Source organism: Wyeomyia smithii, chromosome 1 (genome assembly GCF_029784165.1).
Source record: "Wyeomyia smithii strain HCP4-BCI-WySm-NY-G18 chromosome 1, ASM2978416v1, whole genome shotgun sequence".
In the NCBI taxonomy this organism is placed as follows: Eukaryota; Metazoa; Arthropoda; class Insecta; order Diptera; family Culicidae; genus Wyeomyia; species Wyeomyia smithii.
In genome coordinates this window covers 34,666,372-34,684,987 of record NC_073694.1, presented here as the reverse complement: position 1 = coordinate 34,684,987, position 18,616 = coordinate 34,666,372, and the positions used below count along the sequence as shown (strand labels likewise).

The 18,616-nt window shown below is 38.6% G+C and overlaps 1 protein-coding gene across 6 annotated transcripts in view; it reads right to left on the bottom strand.

The window, feature by feature from the left end:
* LOC129718382 (septin-4) overlaps nucleotides 1-17,711 on the bottom strand; it is a 45,283-nt gene extending 27,572 nt beyond the window's left edge. Inside the window, exons 1-2 of one of the 6 annotated variants that reach the window (XM_055669134.1) lie at nucleotides 17,225-17,427; nucleotides 10,505-10,539 (exon numbers count right to left, since the gene is read on the bottom strand). Coding sequence is in view for 1 of the 6 variants with exons in the window: in XM_055669128.1 (XP_055525103.1) it covers nucleotides 17,225-17,240 (16 nt within the window). In the remaining 5 variants the exon portion in view is untranslated. Of the gene's footprint in view, nucleotides 1-10,504; nucleotides 10,540-17,224; nucleotides 17,431-17,464 lie in introns of those variants that run through there. The other 5 variants (XM_055669129.1, XM_055669130.1, XM_055669131.1 and 2 more) reach the window with 5 other exon arrangements.
* Nucleotides 17,712-18,616: the final 905 nt, after the last annotated feature.

Below are 18,616 nucleotides of genomic sequence, written 5' to 3'. Positions count from 1 at the left end.
GTTCGACGTCTCTGCGAACCCCTAGTTGTTAAAGTGTTCGTTCCGTCTGTTCACTAAAATTGGGCTGGCACCAACAGCGTTTTGATTTTAGGTCGACTCTGTCTGTTCCGGTAGTCGGGAACAGGAGACAGTTTTTGGGCAGATACAAGGTCACTAATTTCAGCTGGCTTGTCTTTGTCAATGAACAAAACCTGAACGAATGCCAATTCGGTTAGACTCCAATACATCATAAAAGTATGTTCCAAATTTCAACCTAAACCTGCTGAAATCATGTGGCATTTTCAGGTTACGCTAATAATCGCTCACAGTGACAAATGAAGTTAATTGTGATCAGAAAAGTTTTGTTCGAACGGTAGATTACTGTTCGAAACCGGTTTCGGGCTCACTGCATGAACGATATTATAAATCAGTTTAATCAGCTGGTTCAGAATTGATAGCATGTTTTATAACGCACTCCAAACTGACGTAGGATTGCAATACTGACACTTAAGAATATATCAAGTTTCATTCGAATGAAATCAATCCACGCAATCTGTCACAGTTGTATTGAATTCTGCCTATCTGTCTGTCAGCCTCGAGAAACAGAGAGAGCTGAGAATACAGCACTGATCTTGAGCGCCAGTGTGGCTGTCTGAGAATACAACCAATTATGTCAGCGCGGTTTGAGTGCACTGAAAAGTTACGCAATGACCACCTAGCGACTTCGACGACTCTTCAACAAACACTGCAATGTCGCCATCGAATCCCCTCGTACAGAAATAGAGCGTTGCATCCATCCGTCGCGTCTAACGGAGGCTGCCGTTCTCTGATTACATCTTGTGCCGTTTTGCGGTCTAATTTTATCCAAAGACGGCAACTCGGAACTCGTTCGCACTATCATCGCCATCATCATCATCGTTAAACAAGCGGATTCTTGTGGTGTCTAGTTGGTCACGTAGAGCCCGCAACGGGCTGGGGGGAAAGGGATTCAAGAATGAACAAACGTTTAGACTCGCTGGGTGTCCCAATAGGCCAAAACAATCGGATGACCTTTATGGCCGGCGTACGCGTATTTCCAACTTTTTTTTTGTTTCATCCATCTCTAACTAAACTTTACAGCCGCCACGAGTGGATGCCCATTAAGGTGACAACAAGCGGCCGTGTGTATATGTTTAATGTTTGAAAGCGGTAGTAATAATCGCCAGAAAACATTCGTTTTTAGGCATCTTCCGTGAGACGTGCTCACGCAACGTTCCAACAGACCCCGAAAGTGATTCGCGCGTCTCTAGCGACCGTTTGGGGCGATTAGACTTGAACAGCTGGTCGAGAAAGAAATTAGATACGGAGAAAATGTAAATTTCTCTCTTCACTACTGTATTTCTACCTTCACCAATGAAAACACGAAATCCACTACTTACTCATCAATGTGATAATTCAGTGTCGTTATCATTTCAAAGGGTTTTCTTCATATAGTCATGTACTTTTGCCATAATCTATCCAAAAATAATAATGAAAAAATAAACCAAATCTATAATGCCAATTATTTTGCAATAAAAGCGTTGAGAAACTAAAAAATAGGTTTAATTATTATATGCTGGAGTAGTTACGTATTCAATTATGTTCATTGTGAAATTTTTTTTATGAAAATTGCTTAAGTAGTTTTTTCGTAATCCTGTTCGGCATTTTTTTTACGAACAACATTTTTTTCATGATAAAACTTTCCCATGAGTAAATGCAAAAGATTATTCCTTTGCGTTACATTAAAAAAAAAATATAATAATAATAATAATAAACATCAATTCCGACTGACGAGGGGACTCCTTTTAAAATTGCAAATAAATAATGGCAAAAAAAATACTCGCAGCGCTAGTAAAATACTGAAAAAAAAACTCGATACTGTAAACACTTCAAACATGTTTTGAATCAACATATCTCACAAATGACCAGCATCGACATGTTTGCGATTTAAAACTAAAACTATCTTCATAGTGAATGTAATTGCCTTTTTTGTCGAAAAAATCATTCTTTAAATCTGATTTTTTTTTTATTCTCGCTTATTTTCCGTCGGTCTAGTTCCGCCACTGTTGTGGCCAATCACCGACGCCCAGGGAGGCGACTCCACACCTAGGACCCTAACTCACGACCCGTTTATTAACGGACCGGCGCCAACGGCTTTACTTCCTCATGCGATGGAAGGCGTGATCCCAGAGATTTTTTGCCTCAGAAAATCTCCCGGTGTCGGCTAGGATTGAATCTAGACCAGTTGGGTTGGTTGTGAGTGGATCACGCCACCTCACAACCATCGACACCTATGTCGGCGGTGGGATTCGAACCCAGGCGTCGAGCGTGGTTGGCGGAGACGTTACCAACCACACTAGGCCCCCGCTTCTTTAAATCTGATGGTACCAATGTTTTTTGTATTCAATCGTATATTATTTTATCTCTACAGCTCGGTAAATAGTCCCTGATAGTCCCTGCAAAAGCGCATGTTTAACACCTTTCCCCCTAGAAAGCGCAGCAAAAAATAAACAACAATCCCACGGTGAAAATAGTAGCAAGAGAGCGCTTCGAACCCACCTGTCGAATACTCATGATTGGTTGTTGCTTGGCTGCTGATTGCGAGCGGGAGAGTGAATTTTTAATGATGTTTCAAAACTTTGATCTCCGCGCAGCAAATAATAATGATGATGCATTGTAATGGCATTTATTGCCGAACTCCGGCATTGCGGCTGGATTTGCGCACAGCGATTGCGGGTGCGGAGGCGCGAGTCGAGAGTTTCCTATGCGGGTCGAGACCCACCTAATTACCACCCGCTCCGTGGGTGAGACAGGTGTGTTGTTTTTTTCCCTCCTCCACCGATTATTGTGGTCATTTCTTTCTTCTCTTAGTGAAGAGTGTATAATTGAAACAAAAAAACGAAACTGAGATGCACATGTTTCCGCGTACGAACAGAGGTTATACATTGGCATGATACTCTGTATCGGTTTCGGATAAAAGTGGTGAATTATAGATCCGTACCAAGAGTGCAATTTTCCAAATTTCAAACCCGTAGCCAGTCTTATTGAATGTGTAAAAAGTATAGTACTTTGAACTCATCTAGTGGAAGGCTAATTTTGAATCGAGCGGTTCACTAGCTTCAATCAAGCAATAAATATTATTCCGCGGAACGGTAGTTTTTCTTTCTATAATTAATAAGTTTTATTAACAATAACTGTTTGCGCTTTTGAAATCATGCACCGTTTCACTTCTGTAATATAAAATCGAACCTGTAATTTTTATTTTAATCGTTGGATTGTTTTATGCATAGATAATGTCATTTTTACTACATCAGCAGAGCTCAAACAAAAACAACATCACTATTTCAGCATGCACTTACGAAGGGTAACAAATTTTATCAGGAGTTAACAGTTTGTTTCGGTTTTGTTTTGTCGGATAGATTACGATACTTCCGTTTCGCAGTTGCTTTTCACCTCCACAACATGCATGCGGTGGAGCTGTTAGTGCAAATTACCAACCTTTTTTTGTTTTTTTTCTGAAATCAGATGTTCCAACGATAAAAGAAAATAAATGAATCGATGTTTCAAAATTGTTTTTCATTTAACTCCATAGATACTGGGAGAGGCAAAAGTTTATTTTTCAGGACTTGTTGTAGTTATATGCTCAGCTGAGGATGATGATAGTCCCGCCACATACTCCTACAAAAGTTTGAGCATGACGATTTATCATGTGATAATCATGTTATCACAATTAAAATCAGTTATACACAAAAAAAACGAACTGATTATACTTCCAGAAACAAGTTTTTACAAAAATTGTTTACTTGTTTAACATCGGCAAAAATGAGAAAAGCTAAAAAGTTACACAAACCTAGCACAGGATTTTCATGATCTTCAGGCACACTAACCAAATCTACTTCACGATTTTTCTCTAAGCATTCAAAAACACAATTTTATTTTCAATTGCAAAAGAATACATATTAGGCTGTCCAAAAAAAATCGATGAGCATGAGCATGAGCATGATTGACCGCCCGCGGTTGCTACTCCGTTATTGCCAGATCAGCTGTTGTTACACAGAGAACCAATGGATGATGCTTGGGACTATCATTCATCCTCGATGTGTAAAAACTGGTGACCTTAATCTTTATATTAGGCAATACCAGCGCCGGCCGCATCCGAATGCAGGTCAAAGGAGGAATGTGTATAGGAATATGTTGACGTGATACTCGCTTTATTGGAAGCCGAGAACACCTCTGCACTTCCACGAGAAATCACTGGGATGTTGGAGAAAAGGGTAGGGTTTGCAGCAGGTTTCGTTTTGGTAAACGATGCGCTGAGTTCGAGTACCGGGTTCATAATAACAAATATCGCGCCTATAAGTTCAAAATAACCTCCGCGAAAATTATTACGCGATCCGAACTCATTCTGTTTGATATACCACGGTAAAAAAAAGCATGCGAGGAATCCGTACCTGCGACTAAATCAAGACAGACTAAAATATTCGAATATTTCCTTAGCAAATCATTTAGTAAGTACCGAAAAGAATATCCCATTGATTTATCTCAGCCGACTACACAATGTTACGAATGCTACAAAAGTTCTATCCACGTTAACGTCTCGCCACTTTCGTTTTCTCGGTGAGATTATACCGACAACTATATCGCGTTGATAATCTATCTGTATAAAACACGAACTCATGGAAGGTATCGACGCGTAGTCTCTAGATACTCGGTCACCCAGACATCTGGCTTTCTGCTTAACAGATCAAGGCTGTCCAAAAAAAATCGATGTTGAAAAAGTCAAGGTGGTCAGCCCCAAATTGAAAGATAATGTTGTTTATAGCATTTTTGTAGAACATTTCGACTTTCTAAAAGGTCGTTTTCAGGTTTCCCAAACGTGATTTATGAAAAAATTACTTTTTCAAGCTACAAAACCAAATCTGTTCGATTCCTACATTTTTCCATATATTTTTTTATTTTTGTGGGGTTGTTTTCGAAAATTTTGTATGGTTTGGTTCAGCATCGCATTCAATTATTTGACTCACAGAGCCCACTAAACATCACAAAAAAGTGAATTTTCCTTATAATTTTCACATAAAACCCTTCAAAACACATATAAAAAATTTTTTTGATCAAGAACTGAAATTTTTACTGCAAAGCGGAATTCAAGACGAAAACTTACATGAAAAAATATCCTTGATATTTTATCGGGGGCTGAGATATTGGGGTTTTTACATGTGGTGGAAAACTATGCATTTTGTCAAAAATGCCACTAAATCTCCATTGTGCAGTGCTTTATTTTGCCGTTTGTGCGTATAATTTCCTAAATAGTGATTCAAATATTGATTATAGCCATAAGGTATGTTCGGAGGAGTTTCAGAATATTCGAAAATGCATCTCTTAATGTAGAAAGATGGGTGATCAAACCACCAAAAAGTGAGATAAAAAAATTAACTTTTTAATCAGAATAAGACAGACGCAAGGAGTCTTCGGCAAAGTTTAAGGTTATCTTAAAACAAAAAACTTTACCGAAGATATCATGTTTCTATCTCTTACATATTACGAGCAACATTGAGTTTTCTATTAGAAGGCACGAAAAATCATAATTTTCGTTCTAGCTTTTTTCGCAGATTTTTCCAAATTTTGAAACCTTCTACTATGTTATCAGCCATCCAAAAATGCATTTGTTTTCTGAACAGTGTTATTTTTTATCTCCCAAAATAAAACAGTTATTTAACATGTTTGTTAAATGTTGTAGTTTTCCATCACATAGAAAAATGCCAATATCTCAGCTCCCCGATAAGATATCAAGTATCTTTTTTTATGTAAATTGTCGTGGTAAATCTCGCTTCGCAATGAAAATTTCAGTTCTTGCTCAAAAAATTTTTTTATTTGTTTTTTTTTTCCTCATCTATAGTTTATTTGACACGGCACAAATTAAATTCAATGTTTAACGGCGCCAATTATATCTGGTAGCTTACTTTCTAAAGTATCTTAATAACTAAAAGCAAATTTTTTATCCTCGCTGCCGACTACGAGCTGAAACTAAATCTAACTTAAAGCTAGAATATTTTGCATTAAAAGCACAGGTTTGCTGTTTGATGATTTTCATTGCCATAGGTAAGCAGCATATTAAATTTGTTCCGCTGCTGGGCCAAGATATTACTGACTGGCATATCGAATTGTTTACCTCGGGCCTTGAGAGTATCGTGCGGGTCTGATTGCTGTTTCCGGTTCCGGGGTCTTAACGTGTTCTTGTCGTTTGGTTGGATGTAGGCGGAAGGGAATAGGACTAAACTGGGGCGTGGATGGATTTCAGGAAAACGTATATAAGGGACATGTAGGATAGGTCACGGCTCGCCAAGACATCACGAACAGGAACAGCCGGCTGCCTACCTTCGGCCTGCAGGGAAGCTATTAATCTAGACCTGTCACGGTGTACAGGGCATGACCAAACAACGTGCTCTATGTCGTGATAACCTTCACCACAGGCACAGATACCACTTTCCCCGAGCCCAACACGACGGAGATGCGCGTCAAATCTATAGTGATTGGACATAAGCCGAGACATCACGCAAATGAAATCCCGACCTACATCCAACCCCTTGAACCACGGGTTCGTCGACACCTTGGGGATTATGGAATGTAACCACCTTCCCAGTTCCCCCTTGGTCCAAGAATTTTGCCAACTGAAGATCGTATTCTGACGTACAAATGCGAAAAATTCATTAAAGGCAATTGGTCTTTCATAAATATCACCGTTTGTTGCGCCCACCTTAGCCAAAGAGTCCGCTTTCTCATTACCCGGTATCGAGCAGTGAGAAGGGACCCACGCTAAGGTAATCTGAGTAGATTTTTCGGATAAAGCACTCAGATGTTCCCGTATTTTCCCCAGGAAATACGGAGAGTGCTTAACATCTTTCATCGATCGGAGAGCCTCAATGGAACTGAGACTGTCCGTAAAGATGAAATAATGGTCCGTGGGCATTTTTTCGATAATTCCTAGGGTGTACTGAATTGCAGCTAATTCTGCGACGTAAACAGAAGCAGGATTATCGAGCTTATGGGAGACGGTTAAATTGTTATTGAAGATACCGAAGCCAGTGGACCCATCAAGAAGTGATCCGTCAGTGTAGTACATACCCGGGCAGGAGAGGATAACAAAATCATAACTCATCAATAACATATTTAGTTATAAGGACTTATCGTGTTATTTGAAAGATATTCACGTTTCAAACGTGCATAAGAAAATATCATAAAATTTTGATATCATATCTCGCTATGCCTTCAATGAGATGTTTGAGATGATTCTAAAATATCTGATTAAAAGTGAGTTTTTAAGTGAAAATTGTTCGACATTGATTATTTATGATGTATCAGTTATGCGATCAGTGTTCAATAAGTTGAAAATATCTGAATCGGTCATTTTCGTGATTTTTAATGCAAATTCTTGGTTTGTTATTGAAATATCAAGCTTTGTTATTCATATAGTCTTGGAGGAACAATATTTTGGTATTATTTTTTGTTATTTTACCAACTATGTAAACCATATTAAGATCAAAATGAGGTGTATTTCCAATACCTGGTTGTGATATTATAATGAAATTTTGTCCTGCTCGGGTATTGTCGCAGTTGATGTTTCGATATTTATTGGAAAAAATTTTAGGGATCTGCTGCACGCGTAAATGATCCGGGATTCCACGAGTTTCTTCTATCATGGATGTATCGAAAAACACAGTAGAATCAGAAGTATTTGATAAGTCGACACGATTTGGAATATTCGAAGAAGGGTTAATATTTTGGGACATGTGATTGAAATACAATGTCATAAAACGGGTTTGAGAATTAAGTTCGATTAACCTTTCAAAATTTTCAATCACGGGACGGTTCAAGACCTCACATTTGATTAGAATACGAGAAGACAGGCTCCAGAAGCGGTTTTTCAATGGTAGTACTCCAGCTAAGATCTCCAAACTCATCGTATGGGTCGATTGCATGCAACCCAAGGCGATACGCAAACAACGATATTGTATTCGCTCCAGTTTGATCAAATGTGTGTTTGCTGCGGAGCGGAAGCAGAAACACCCGTACTCAATAACAGACAATATCGTTGTTTGGTAAAGCCTTATAAGGTCTCCTGGATGGGCTCCCCACCATTGTCCGGTTATTGTACGAAGAAAATTCACTCAATTTGCCTTTTCGGACAACAAATTGTGCAAAAAATTGTTCAAAATTGGAGAAAATCCTTGTCGGTGAAGTTTACCCGAAAGAATGTCAATAGAAACGGAATCAAAAGCCCCCTTTATGTCCAAGAACGCAGACGCCATTTGTTCTTTGCGAGCATACGCCAGCTGAATATCTGTTGAAAGCAACGCAAGACAATCATTCGTCCCTTTGGCGCGGCGGAAGCCAAATTGAGTATCTGATAGTAGACCATTTGATTCGACCCAATGGTCTAAACGACGGAGTATCATTTTTTCCATCAATTTCCGGATACAGGATAGCATTGCAATCGGCCTATAAGAGTTGTGATCAGAAGCTGGTTTCCCAGGTTTTTGGATGGCGATCACCTTCACTTGCCTCCAATCCTGCGGTACAATATTTTGCTCCAGGAACTTATTGAACAAGTTCAACAAGCGCCTCTTGGCATTGCCGGGTAGATTCTTCAACAAGTTGAATTTGATTCTATCTAACCCAGGCGCGTTATTGTTACAGGACAGGAGGGCAACTGAAAATTCTGCCATCGTAAAAGGCGATTCAATCGCGTCGTGGCCCGGAGACGCATCGCGAACAATGTTTTGCTCAGGAACAGAGTCCGGACATACTTTCCTGGCAAAATCAAATATCCACCGACTTGAAGACTCCTCGCTTTCGTTGACCGTTACGCGATTCCGCATTCTTCGGGCTGTGTTCCAAAGAGTCCTCATCGATGTCTCCCTCGACGTCTCGTTCACGAACCGACGCCAATATCCGCGTTTCTTTGCTTTAGCCAGGCTTTTAAGCTTGGTATTAAGCTCCGAATACCGTATATAGTCGTCGGGTATACCTCCCTTCTGGTAGGTCTTAAACGCGTCGGATCTTTGCGTGTAGACATCGGAGCACTCTTGGTCCCACCACGGAGTGGGAGGCCGTTCTTTGATCGTTACGCCGGGATATTTCTTCGTTTGGGCTTGCAACGCGGCGTCGAGAATCAAGCCCGCGAGGAGGTTGTATTCTTCAAGTGGTGGATGATGTTGAATCGACTCGACCGCTTTTGAAATCATTTCCTCGTATAACTTCCAATCGACATTCCGTGTGAGGTCATACGGAATGTCAATTGGTCCCATGCGAGTTGACCCGTTTGTAATTGAAATAAGAGTAGGCAGATGGTATTTTTTTATTTGTGTTTTGAAGAGTTTTATCTAAAAATTATTAGAAATTTTTTTTTGTGGTGTTTAATGGGCTCTGGGAGTCAAAAAACAGAATACAATGCTGAACCAAATCATGCAAAATATTCGAAAACAACCCCACAAAAATAAAAAAAAGTACGAAAAAGTATAGGAATCGAACAGAATTGAAAAAAGTGCAAAAAAGTGGGTTTGTAGCTTATAAAAGTCATGTTTTCATAAACCTGAAAACAATTTTTTAGAATGTCGAAATGTTTTACAAAAATGCTATAAATAACATTATCTCTCAATTCAGGGCTGAGCACCTTGACTTTTTCAACATCGATTTTTTTTGGGACATATATTTTCATATACAGTGTCGGACATTAGTTAAGCAACTGGGTGGTACAACAAATAACTTTTATTATTGCTTGAAGTAGAATCACTTTTGCAAGTATTTATTCAATCCATATGTTACTCTAACAACAAGCCATTACACACCATTTTGTAGAATCACGTTGTGAGAAGTTTATTGGCAGCATTGTTCAAAAATATTAATTAAGTGCGACATAATTTAGGCAACTCGCAAATTTGGTAAACAAAGTGGTCGATATAGGTTATTACGTGGACAATTACTACTGTTTTACAGTTCCTAACTCTCAAACTTGTTGAATTGAACAAATATTGTTGAATTTAGGAGTTTTCATTATTTGCTGAAGTACTGAGCAAAGTGATCTGTAGAAATGTCACGTAATGTGTACAGTAACGACTTGAAACCAAAAAAAAAGTTGAATTCATTCAACAAGGACGTATTCACAAAGAACTAAGTGAACTTTTTGGTATTCACCAGTCAGTGGTAGGTATTTCGCCTAGTGAAGCGATATAAAGAAAAAGAAAAGGTTGAAACGGCTGCCCGTTCCGGCCGTTAGAGAAAAACTAGCCCACGAGTGGTCCGCGTAATCGAACGTTGCTCTGGAAACGACTGTTTACATCAGGATCCGAAATAGGGAACAATTAAGACTTGGCTCACGACGATGCACAGCAATAGCATAAAACATATGCAACAAAACATTAAGAAAATCAGCTATAATCAATTGATATCTTTCAGTTCTTATTTTTTGACGTTTTAAAAATCATCGTATTTCAACTTCTTCTATACTTACATAATGTTATTTCCAAATAAATAACTGCAATCTTTCTGAAATGATGTAAATGAAAAAAAAAAAAACATTATCCGAACCCGAAAGCAATGAGCGTCGCTTAGGTCAATATTTTTTGAGTCTGGTTTGCATACCTCAACCTAGTTGCTTAACTTATGTCCGACACTGTATATAAGAGTAAGTCGCTGCTGTACCTGCGCGTGAATGATATTCTCCCTCAGTCACAAAAATATTCCTCGCAAGGTAGTCTGCGTAATTGAGCGAGGTGCATTATAGAACAGGCGCAACGGAGGGTGATAATACTGTTGGACATTTTGCCTTTAGCTTATAAAATATTTTAGACCATAAGGCATTAGACTTAATTGGCTCGGTAAAACATTAATTTGTATTGTGCCGTGTCAAATAAATGTTGTATGATAAAAAAAACAGCGTGGGACTATTGGACAACAATCAGAGTATCGAAAGGTAGCCCAGTTCCGGACGGCCGACGAACCCAAGTGACAAGAAGCTCCAAAGGATGCTGTAGAGGAAGACCGAAGGGAAAGTGGCTATATTTCTGAATGTGCTTGGCTGGGAGGTCGGTGCAAAAGACCAAACTTTGAAAGAAAAAAAAACAAAGGGGAGCTTGGACATACATGTCAGGAAGCGGCAGTCCCATCCACTGGTCTCGGAGCTGCAAGCAATGACGCAGCGCCTGAATAAGATGGTCAAGTCTGTCTCCCCGGCTAATCGCTACGTGGCGTTGGAGATGATCAACGAGACTTATCTCACCCTGGATGGCAACGACTGGTAGGGCACTTCGCATTTTACTTCCCCACGAAAGACTTCATTTTACATACCAAGTTCTCCAAGAAGGTGCTACTGTGGCTACCAATGAGCGAGAAAAGGATGTCAAAGTCGCTCTTCTTTCGCTTCGCACTGGCCGTGAACGGGGAAATTTATAGTGCCGGAAGTTAGGTTACCGCTTAGACGCGGTGTTCTGGCCGGATCAGGCGTCGGCCCACTACTCGAAGCGATTGTTGGAGGAGATGGAGCTGCTGAATATCGATTTGTTACCTTCCATTGGAAATTTATCAAATTCAATTATCTGGCTTAGTTTTTATCATCATCCAAAAAAAGTTCATTTTTTTAATGCAAACGATACTCCAAATACTATCTAGAGAAATGGTGTCCTCAGCAAAGCTATAGATAATGATGTCACAAAAAACAATGCCAAGACACTTTTCTTGTAACTTCTCTTATTCTGGAGATGCACCGTGTTATATTAGACCAGGGGTGGCATTGCGCAGCTCGATTCGAACGATTCTCGCTATTTTCGAGTAGGTCACATACTGCCAGGTATGCTTTAAGCTTAAAAGGAGCTGTCATTGTCATTTGCCCTGCGGCTCATCTAACCCGCAAAGTCGAAAAAAATACGAAAACCGAAACATAACGCCCCCCAGCGATCATTCAGTTTTGTTCGAGTTGCTCGAATCGAAATGCGCAATGTCACCCCAGTACTCAAAATTTCATTTCCTAAATATCTTAACAACTGTAGCATTTAGAAGGCAATGTTGTTCAACGTAAATTTGTACATCGTCTAAACACATATTGTAGAAGACACCATAAGAATAGCTTTTGTACAGACCTATTTATTGCCAAAAAATGGTAAAAAATAACAAACAGACAAAATCTGTATAGTTTGTCGTTTCCAGTATCTTTATTGCTTGACATACAATTCAAAAAGACATATTTTGTATGTTTTGCCTTTCTCCTAGAAAGGTATAGCAATCACTGGAAAAACCAAAGGTATAAAAGTGCTCCAAAGGGTCGAATCTCGTATATCAATCGACTTACTTTGACGAGCTGAGCATTTTCTGTATGTGTGTGTGTATGTGTGTGTGTATGTAACGCTCTCCCAATCTCACTCGATTTTCTCAGAGATGGCTGGACCGATCTTCATGAAATTAATTGCAAATGAGAGGTCTAGTTGCCCCATAAAACCCTATTGAATTTCATTGTAATCGGATTTTTAGTTTAGAGGTTATGTTTAAAAATGTGAAAATCACGAAACATCATTATCTCAGAAACTACTCGACCGATTTTAACAAAATTGGTTTTAAATGAACGGGCTACTTAAAAAACCCTTAACTTTTGAGTTTCATGAAGATTAAACATGTGGTTCAGAAGTTATTTAAAGAAACGTGTTCTGGAGAGTGATTAATCTCACTCATGTTTCTCAGAGATGGCTGAACCGATTTCCACAAAATCAGTGTCATTTGGATGGTCTAATTACCCCATAAGACCCTATTGATTTTTTTGCAATCGGACTATTACTTTGCCTGTTATGTTTAAAAATGTGAAATCTAGCTATGAAAAGAAACATATTCCGAAGAATACATAAACTCACTCACTTTTCTCAGAGATGGCTGAACCGATTTCCACGAAATTAGTGTCAAATGAAAGGTCTAGCTGCTTCATAACACACTATTGAATTTCAATGTAATCGGTCTCTTACTTTGTCTGTAATGTATCAAAATATGAAAATCACGAAACTTCATTATCTCAGAAAGTACACAACCGATTTGAACAATATTGGTATCAAATGAACGGGCTAGTTAAACGTTAATTGATGAATTTTATAGTGATTAAACACGTGGTTCAAAAATTGTGAAAATAAACATGTTCCGGTGACTTTTCAAATTCACTCATTTTCCCAAGTTTGGCTTTTTTATAGGTTCCCCTGGGTTGTCTCTCAAACTCACAAGTAAGAAATTTCATAGCAATTTGATATGTGGTTCAAAAGTTATGACAAGAAACGAAATTCAAAGACTATTTAAGGTGAAACCTCATTGAATCCAAAAATGGCCGACTTCGGGTCACCACTTCGAATTTTCAAAAGCACAAGACTGGGAAATACTCATTGCGTTCCCTATGAAAATTCTATTTTTAATTCGAAGGGGTAACTCAAAGTCGGCCATTTTTGGATTCAATGAGGTTTCACCTTAAAACTGTAACTGCTTTGATCAAAATATATGGCTTCAACAAAATTTAAATTTGGTATTGTGCTATTCGTACGTTCCCGGTATTGCTCGTGATTGAAGTGTACGGAATTCAAAGTAATTTCTTTAATTTCGCTATTTCTTCAGCACGAATGTTTTACTCCTAATTAATAATTTTTTTAACTTTTTGCCTTTCTCCTAGAAAGGTACAGCAATCACTTGCAAAACCGAAGATATGAAAGTGCTCCAAAGGGCCGAATGGCTTATATCACTCGACTCAGTTCAACGAGCTGAGCATTTTCTGTATGTGTGTGTGTGTGTGTGTGTGTGTGTGTGTGTGTGTGTGTGTATGTATGTACAGATTTTTATTTTCACTCACTTTTCTCAGAGATGGCTGGACCGCTTTTAATGAAATTATATGCAAATGAAAGTTCCAGTTGACCCATAAGGCCCTATTCAATTTCATTGTAATTGGATTTTTATTTTAGAGGTTATGTTTAAAAATGTAAAAATAACGAAACATCAATATCTCAGAAACCACACAACCGATTTCAATAAAATTGGTATCAAATGAGCGGGCTATCTAAACCCTTAACTTTTAAATTTTATATAGATTGAACATGTGGTTCAAAAGTTATGAAAAGAAACGACTTCTGAAGACTGTTTAATTTCACTCATGTTTCTCAGAGATGGCTGAACTGATTTCCACAAAATCAGTGTCATATGAAAGGTCTAGCTGACTCATAACACCCTATTGAATTTTACTGTAATCGAACTGTAACTTCGTCTGTAATGTACCGAATTATGAAAATCACAAAACTTCATTATCTCAGAAAGTACACAACCGATTTGATCAATAATATTATCAGATGAACGGGCTAGTTAACGGTTAACTGATGAATTATGATTTAACACGTGGTTTCAAAGTTTGGCTGCCCTATACGTTCCCATTTCATTTGATTATAATCGAACTAAGCAACCGTTATTATTACGTAGTCGTAGCGCGTAGCCGCAAGGTTACAGAGTCCGCTTTGTCAAGCGGATGGTCGTGGGTTCGAAACTTAGTTAGAACCAGGCCATCCGATGTCAAAAAAGACCTTAACATGAGTTTATTCTCAGGCTCCCCACCAGTTACCCTTCCTTTACGTTGAAATCTACAATACCTTTGCGTGACTTCCACTCAACAAAAAATAAGTCCCTCTTATCAATAAAACTGGCCAGAAGGACGCCCGACGAAGCTTCTCCAGGGAATTATAATTGGTGATATTTGGCAAGAGGAACGAGTATCGGTATAGTAGAACAGTAAGCGTGTTAGGAAGAGTATCACATTACACACAAGCACTGATGAACAATAATAATAAGCATGCCACTTCTCAATAGCGGTATTGTTATTAACAGAAGTGCGGGATACAGCAGACGACCGGGCATATCTCACAATAGATCTACGATTCTGGTCGCAGTGAGGAAGTCCATACAGGAAAAAAAAGCAACCGTTATGTATTAAATTGTTAATAAAACAACGAAATTCTATTATCTCAAAGATTACACGACTTATTTGAACATTACTAGTGTCATACGAACGAGTCACCTCTCAAACTTACAAATAACAAACTTCATAACAATTTGATATGTGGTTCAATAGTTATGGAAAGAAAAAATAATAATAATAAAACGGTATATCTGCAAAACAATATTTTATAACAATATTATATTATTATTTGCAGAGGACACCATTTCTCTTAAATGCAAAATTATTGAGGCTTCTTATACACTTAATTTTTTGTCAATAACTAAGTCTATGTGAAAGCTAGCTTTTTTGTGTCTTCTACAAAGTTGTGTGTTCCGATGATATACAAATATATATGTTGAATATTGTTACGTTTTCATTGCTGTAGTTTTCAAATATTAAAAAAGTCGAGTTTTAGGGACTAGTCTGATATGTCTGAAAAAATGTCTTCAGCAAAGTTTTTTGTGACAACATTATCTATAACCTTGCTGAAGACAGCATTTCACTGAAGTGCAATACTGAAAAGTTAGATTTGCAGTGCCTTTAACGGAGTTTCGAACTAGAACTTGTTGTTACTCTTTAGGGCTTTCTATGTATTGAATTTCTTCTGGAGATATTATGTCAATAAAACCAGAATTTGGGAAGTAGATGAAAAAAGGTCACGATTTTAAGCTCACGCACCACTGTCCCCGCTTGCTTGGCAAAAGTTCTTATTGAAGTCGTGGGACGAAAAAAGTGACATTCTTTCGTAAAGTAAAAGCGTCTAGGAGCCTTAGGAAAGATAAAAATTACGAGAAAGTTATCTGAGATCATCAGAACGTTATAAAAATATCGCTCGCCGGGAAGTCGTCAAATATTGTTGGGGCGGCAGTAAAAATCATTAGCAGATTGTCAAAAAAACCCGGAATTTATTGATATGTCATTAAAAAGTTGGTAAAAATAATCATGACTATATGATTGAAATATCTTCAAAAAAATAGTCAAGAGTTGTTGAAAAATGGATTCCGTCGTTCAAAATTGTTGAAAGAAAAGTCATTAAAAAAATAAGAGATTTTTTCAAGCAATGTTTTCGCAGCTTAAAGCGGCACGTGTCCTACGCGTATACAGCATTTTTATAATATCTCTTTCGTTCGAACACAGACAACCACTCTTGGAGTTGTTTATCATTCCTCGCTTCGCGAGATTGCATGTTTGATTATGTGCCGTTAACGAATTTCTCCTATTTGCAGTCACTTTTGTTTTTGAGGATTCTTATAAGTGAAAATTGGCATACTTTTAGCTAGATTGGATGAATTCAACGCGGTCAAACTTCTATACAATTCATCACAGCGCTTGAGCACCGGCTCTTAACGCTAAACGATTCATAGCACTCCCATCAACACTGATCAGAGTACTTCGTATCTAATGTTTACGAGATGGTAACAGTTAGAAAATTTAATCAGTTCCATTCCGGTTTGTTTGTCAGGTATATAAATACCGATGCGTTTTTTCCTTTTGTTCTCTTTTTTTTTTGGTAACGCCGTCAATCGTGCATCATATCACAATCCATATAACGTATACTTTTTCTCGTAATATCGATAAAAATGTACATATTTTATTTCGCTACAAATCTTGCCGGAATTAGTATACAGACAACCATTTAACTTTTTTTTGCAGATTTTTATCATTATTGGCTATGAACACATCAGTTGATCATCATCACTTAAACCAACTTTGATTTTGACGGTCATTTTACAGGCGTAGGCATTCATGGGCCGCATTTCGGAGGTTCATACTGCACAGTACTGCAAAATCTTTTATGTATTTGCAATACTATTACCCATAATTATTGAAAAAAAAATGTTTTTAAAAGTTATCAAATAGTTTTAAGTCAAAATTGTATCTCCCCTCCTCTAACCTGAAATTCCCACTAGCTCATAGCCGGCCGCGAAAATTAAAAAAAGTGCCTCCCTCTTTTTGCAGCTAACGTAGAAATAATACGAATTTTATTTGGCTCAGTAAAACATGGAATGTATCGTGCCGTGTCAAATAAACTATTTAAACTAAATCCATAACTATCATTGCAGATAAAACCGCAACTGTGATATCATGTTTCATTTATCAGTAAATCCTATACTTTTTAAATATGTTCATAGGTACTTCAAACAGTCTATTTTAATCTTTCAATACTTGAAACAAAGCACACCTGCACCTCCCACCCGCATGCAAAAACAACAATCAGAATATTTTCCATACCGCTTATGTCACTCATAGTTCCGCTGGCCAGTGTCAATTTATGGAGCGAAATTGATTTAATACGACACTCGCATAACACGACTATGGTCACCAACTGATAGCACTACTATTGTTGTTTAGTATATACGGGAACATCGTACACGATATGAGAAGATAGGAATTTGTTTCCCGTCAGAGTGCGGCATTCTGTTTTTTTTCTGTTTTCTTTGTCGCCATAAAGATTAAACCACTAAAACATACACTAATTACTGTTCCCCGATAACAGTCGACGGTTTTCCGACGAAATCGGGTTCAGTATGATTAACCTGTTAAACTATTTTGCCGTACAGCGTGACGACCGCGGCTGACAATTATTGTAAACTAACACTCTCGCGCGTGACTTTCGACAACGGTGGTAACAATAAAAGATCACAACACTGCCTTGCGACGTCGTACGGGAAAGGCGTGTGTGCGCGAACCGATGAGAGAAACGCAACTAATCCAACACACTACCGGGCGGCTTCCTCTGACTCTGACTCTAGGCTGGGTGCGCACACACGGTACCCGGGCGGGGGACCCGGGGTCTGCCGGTAATACGATATCAAAATGTGTGCGGTTTCCACATAGCGGTGAGTTCATTCCGGCCGCAGAGTGAACCCACAGTGATCTGCTCAGTCGGGGAAGGCAGTGCGAGAGTGCGCGCGCGAGATCGTCATACTGCACACCGCACCTCGATGGGGCTTCAGTTGGATCCGAAGCACTGCGGGCTGGGGCTTCAGCGGAGGTCTCGAATCTCGGATCTTTGTAGCTGTTGTTGTTGAAGGCCTCGGCGGTCGAACTGCAACCGGGCTCTCCGCGACGGGCAAACGCGCGGAAAACGTTTACGCTAGAAGATACCGCAGTTGGTAGATGATGAACGCGACTGGAGAAACTTGAACGATGTTTTGAAGTCAATCAAATTCGCTCGCTTATTTTTAGTGTAAAGGTCTTCTATATGCACCATAAATTTATAGACTACATAACAGTGCACGGAATTTCAGGTGAGGAGAAGGGAGGAGGGGCATGAAGTATTTTTTTTTTTACAAAGCTTAAACTCATAGTTCCGTCTCAGCTATGTTATAAAATTATCCAATCATATGAATTTAACGCAATTTTGTCATAGTTTTTACATTGCAAAACTTTTTTTCTTTGACACCGAATTTATAAACTACACATTGTTCTGACTGCAATCTTTTGAACTATAATCATGTTGTGCCTTTTTCCTAAAAATCATTGGATTTTAAAGTGTTTTGATCTAAGAAACCCGCTTCAGTTCAAGACCCAGGGGATTCTATCGTTTGATATTTTTGCGTTGGTGGAACTTTTTCCAATGGAGACACATGGTGGTTATAGTGGATATTAAAGGTAAAAAAG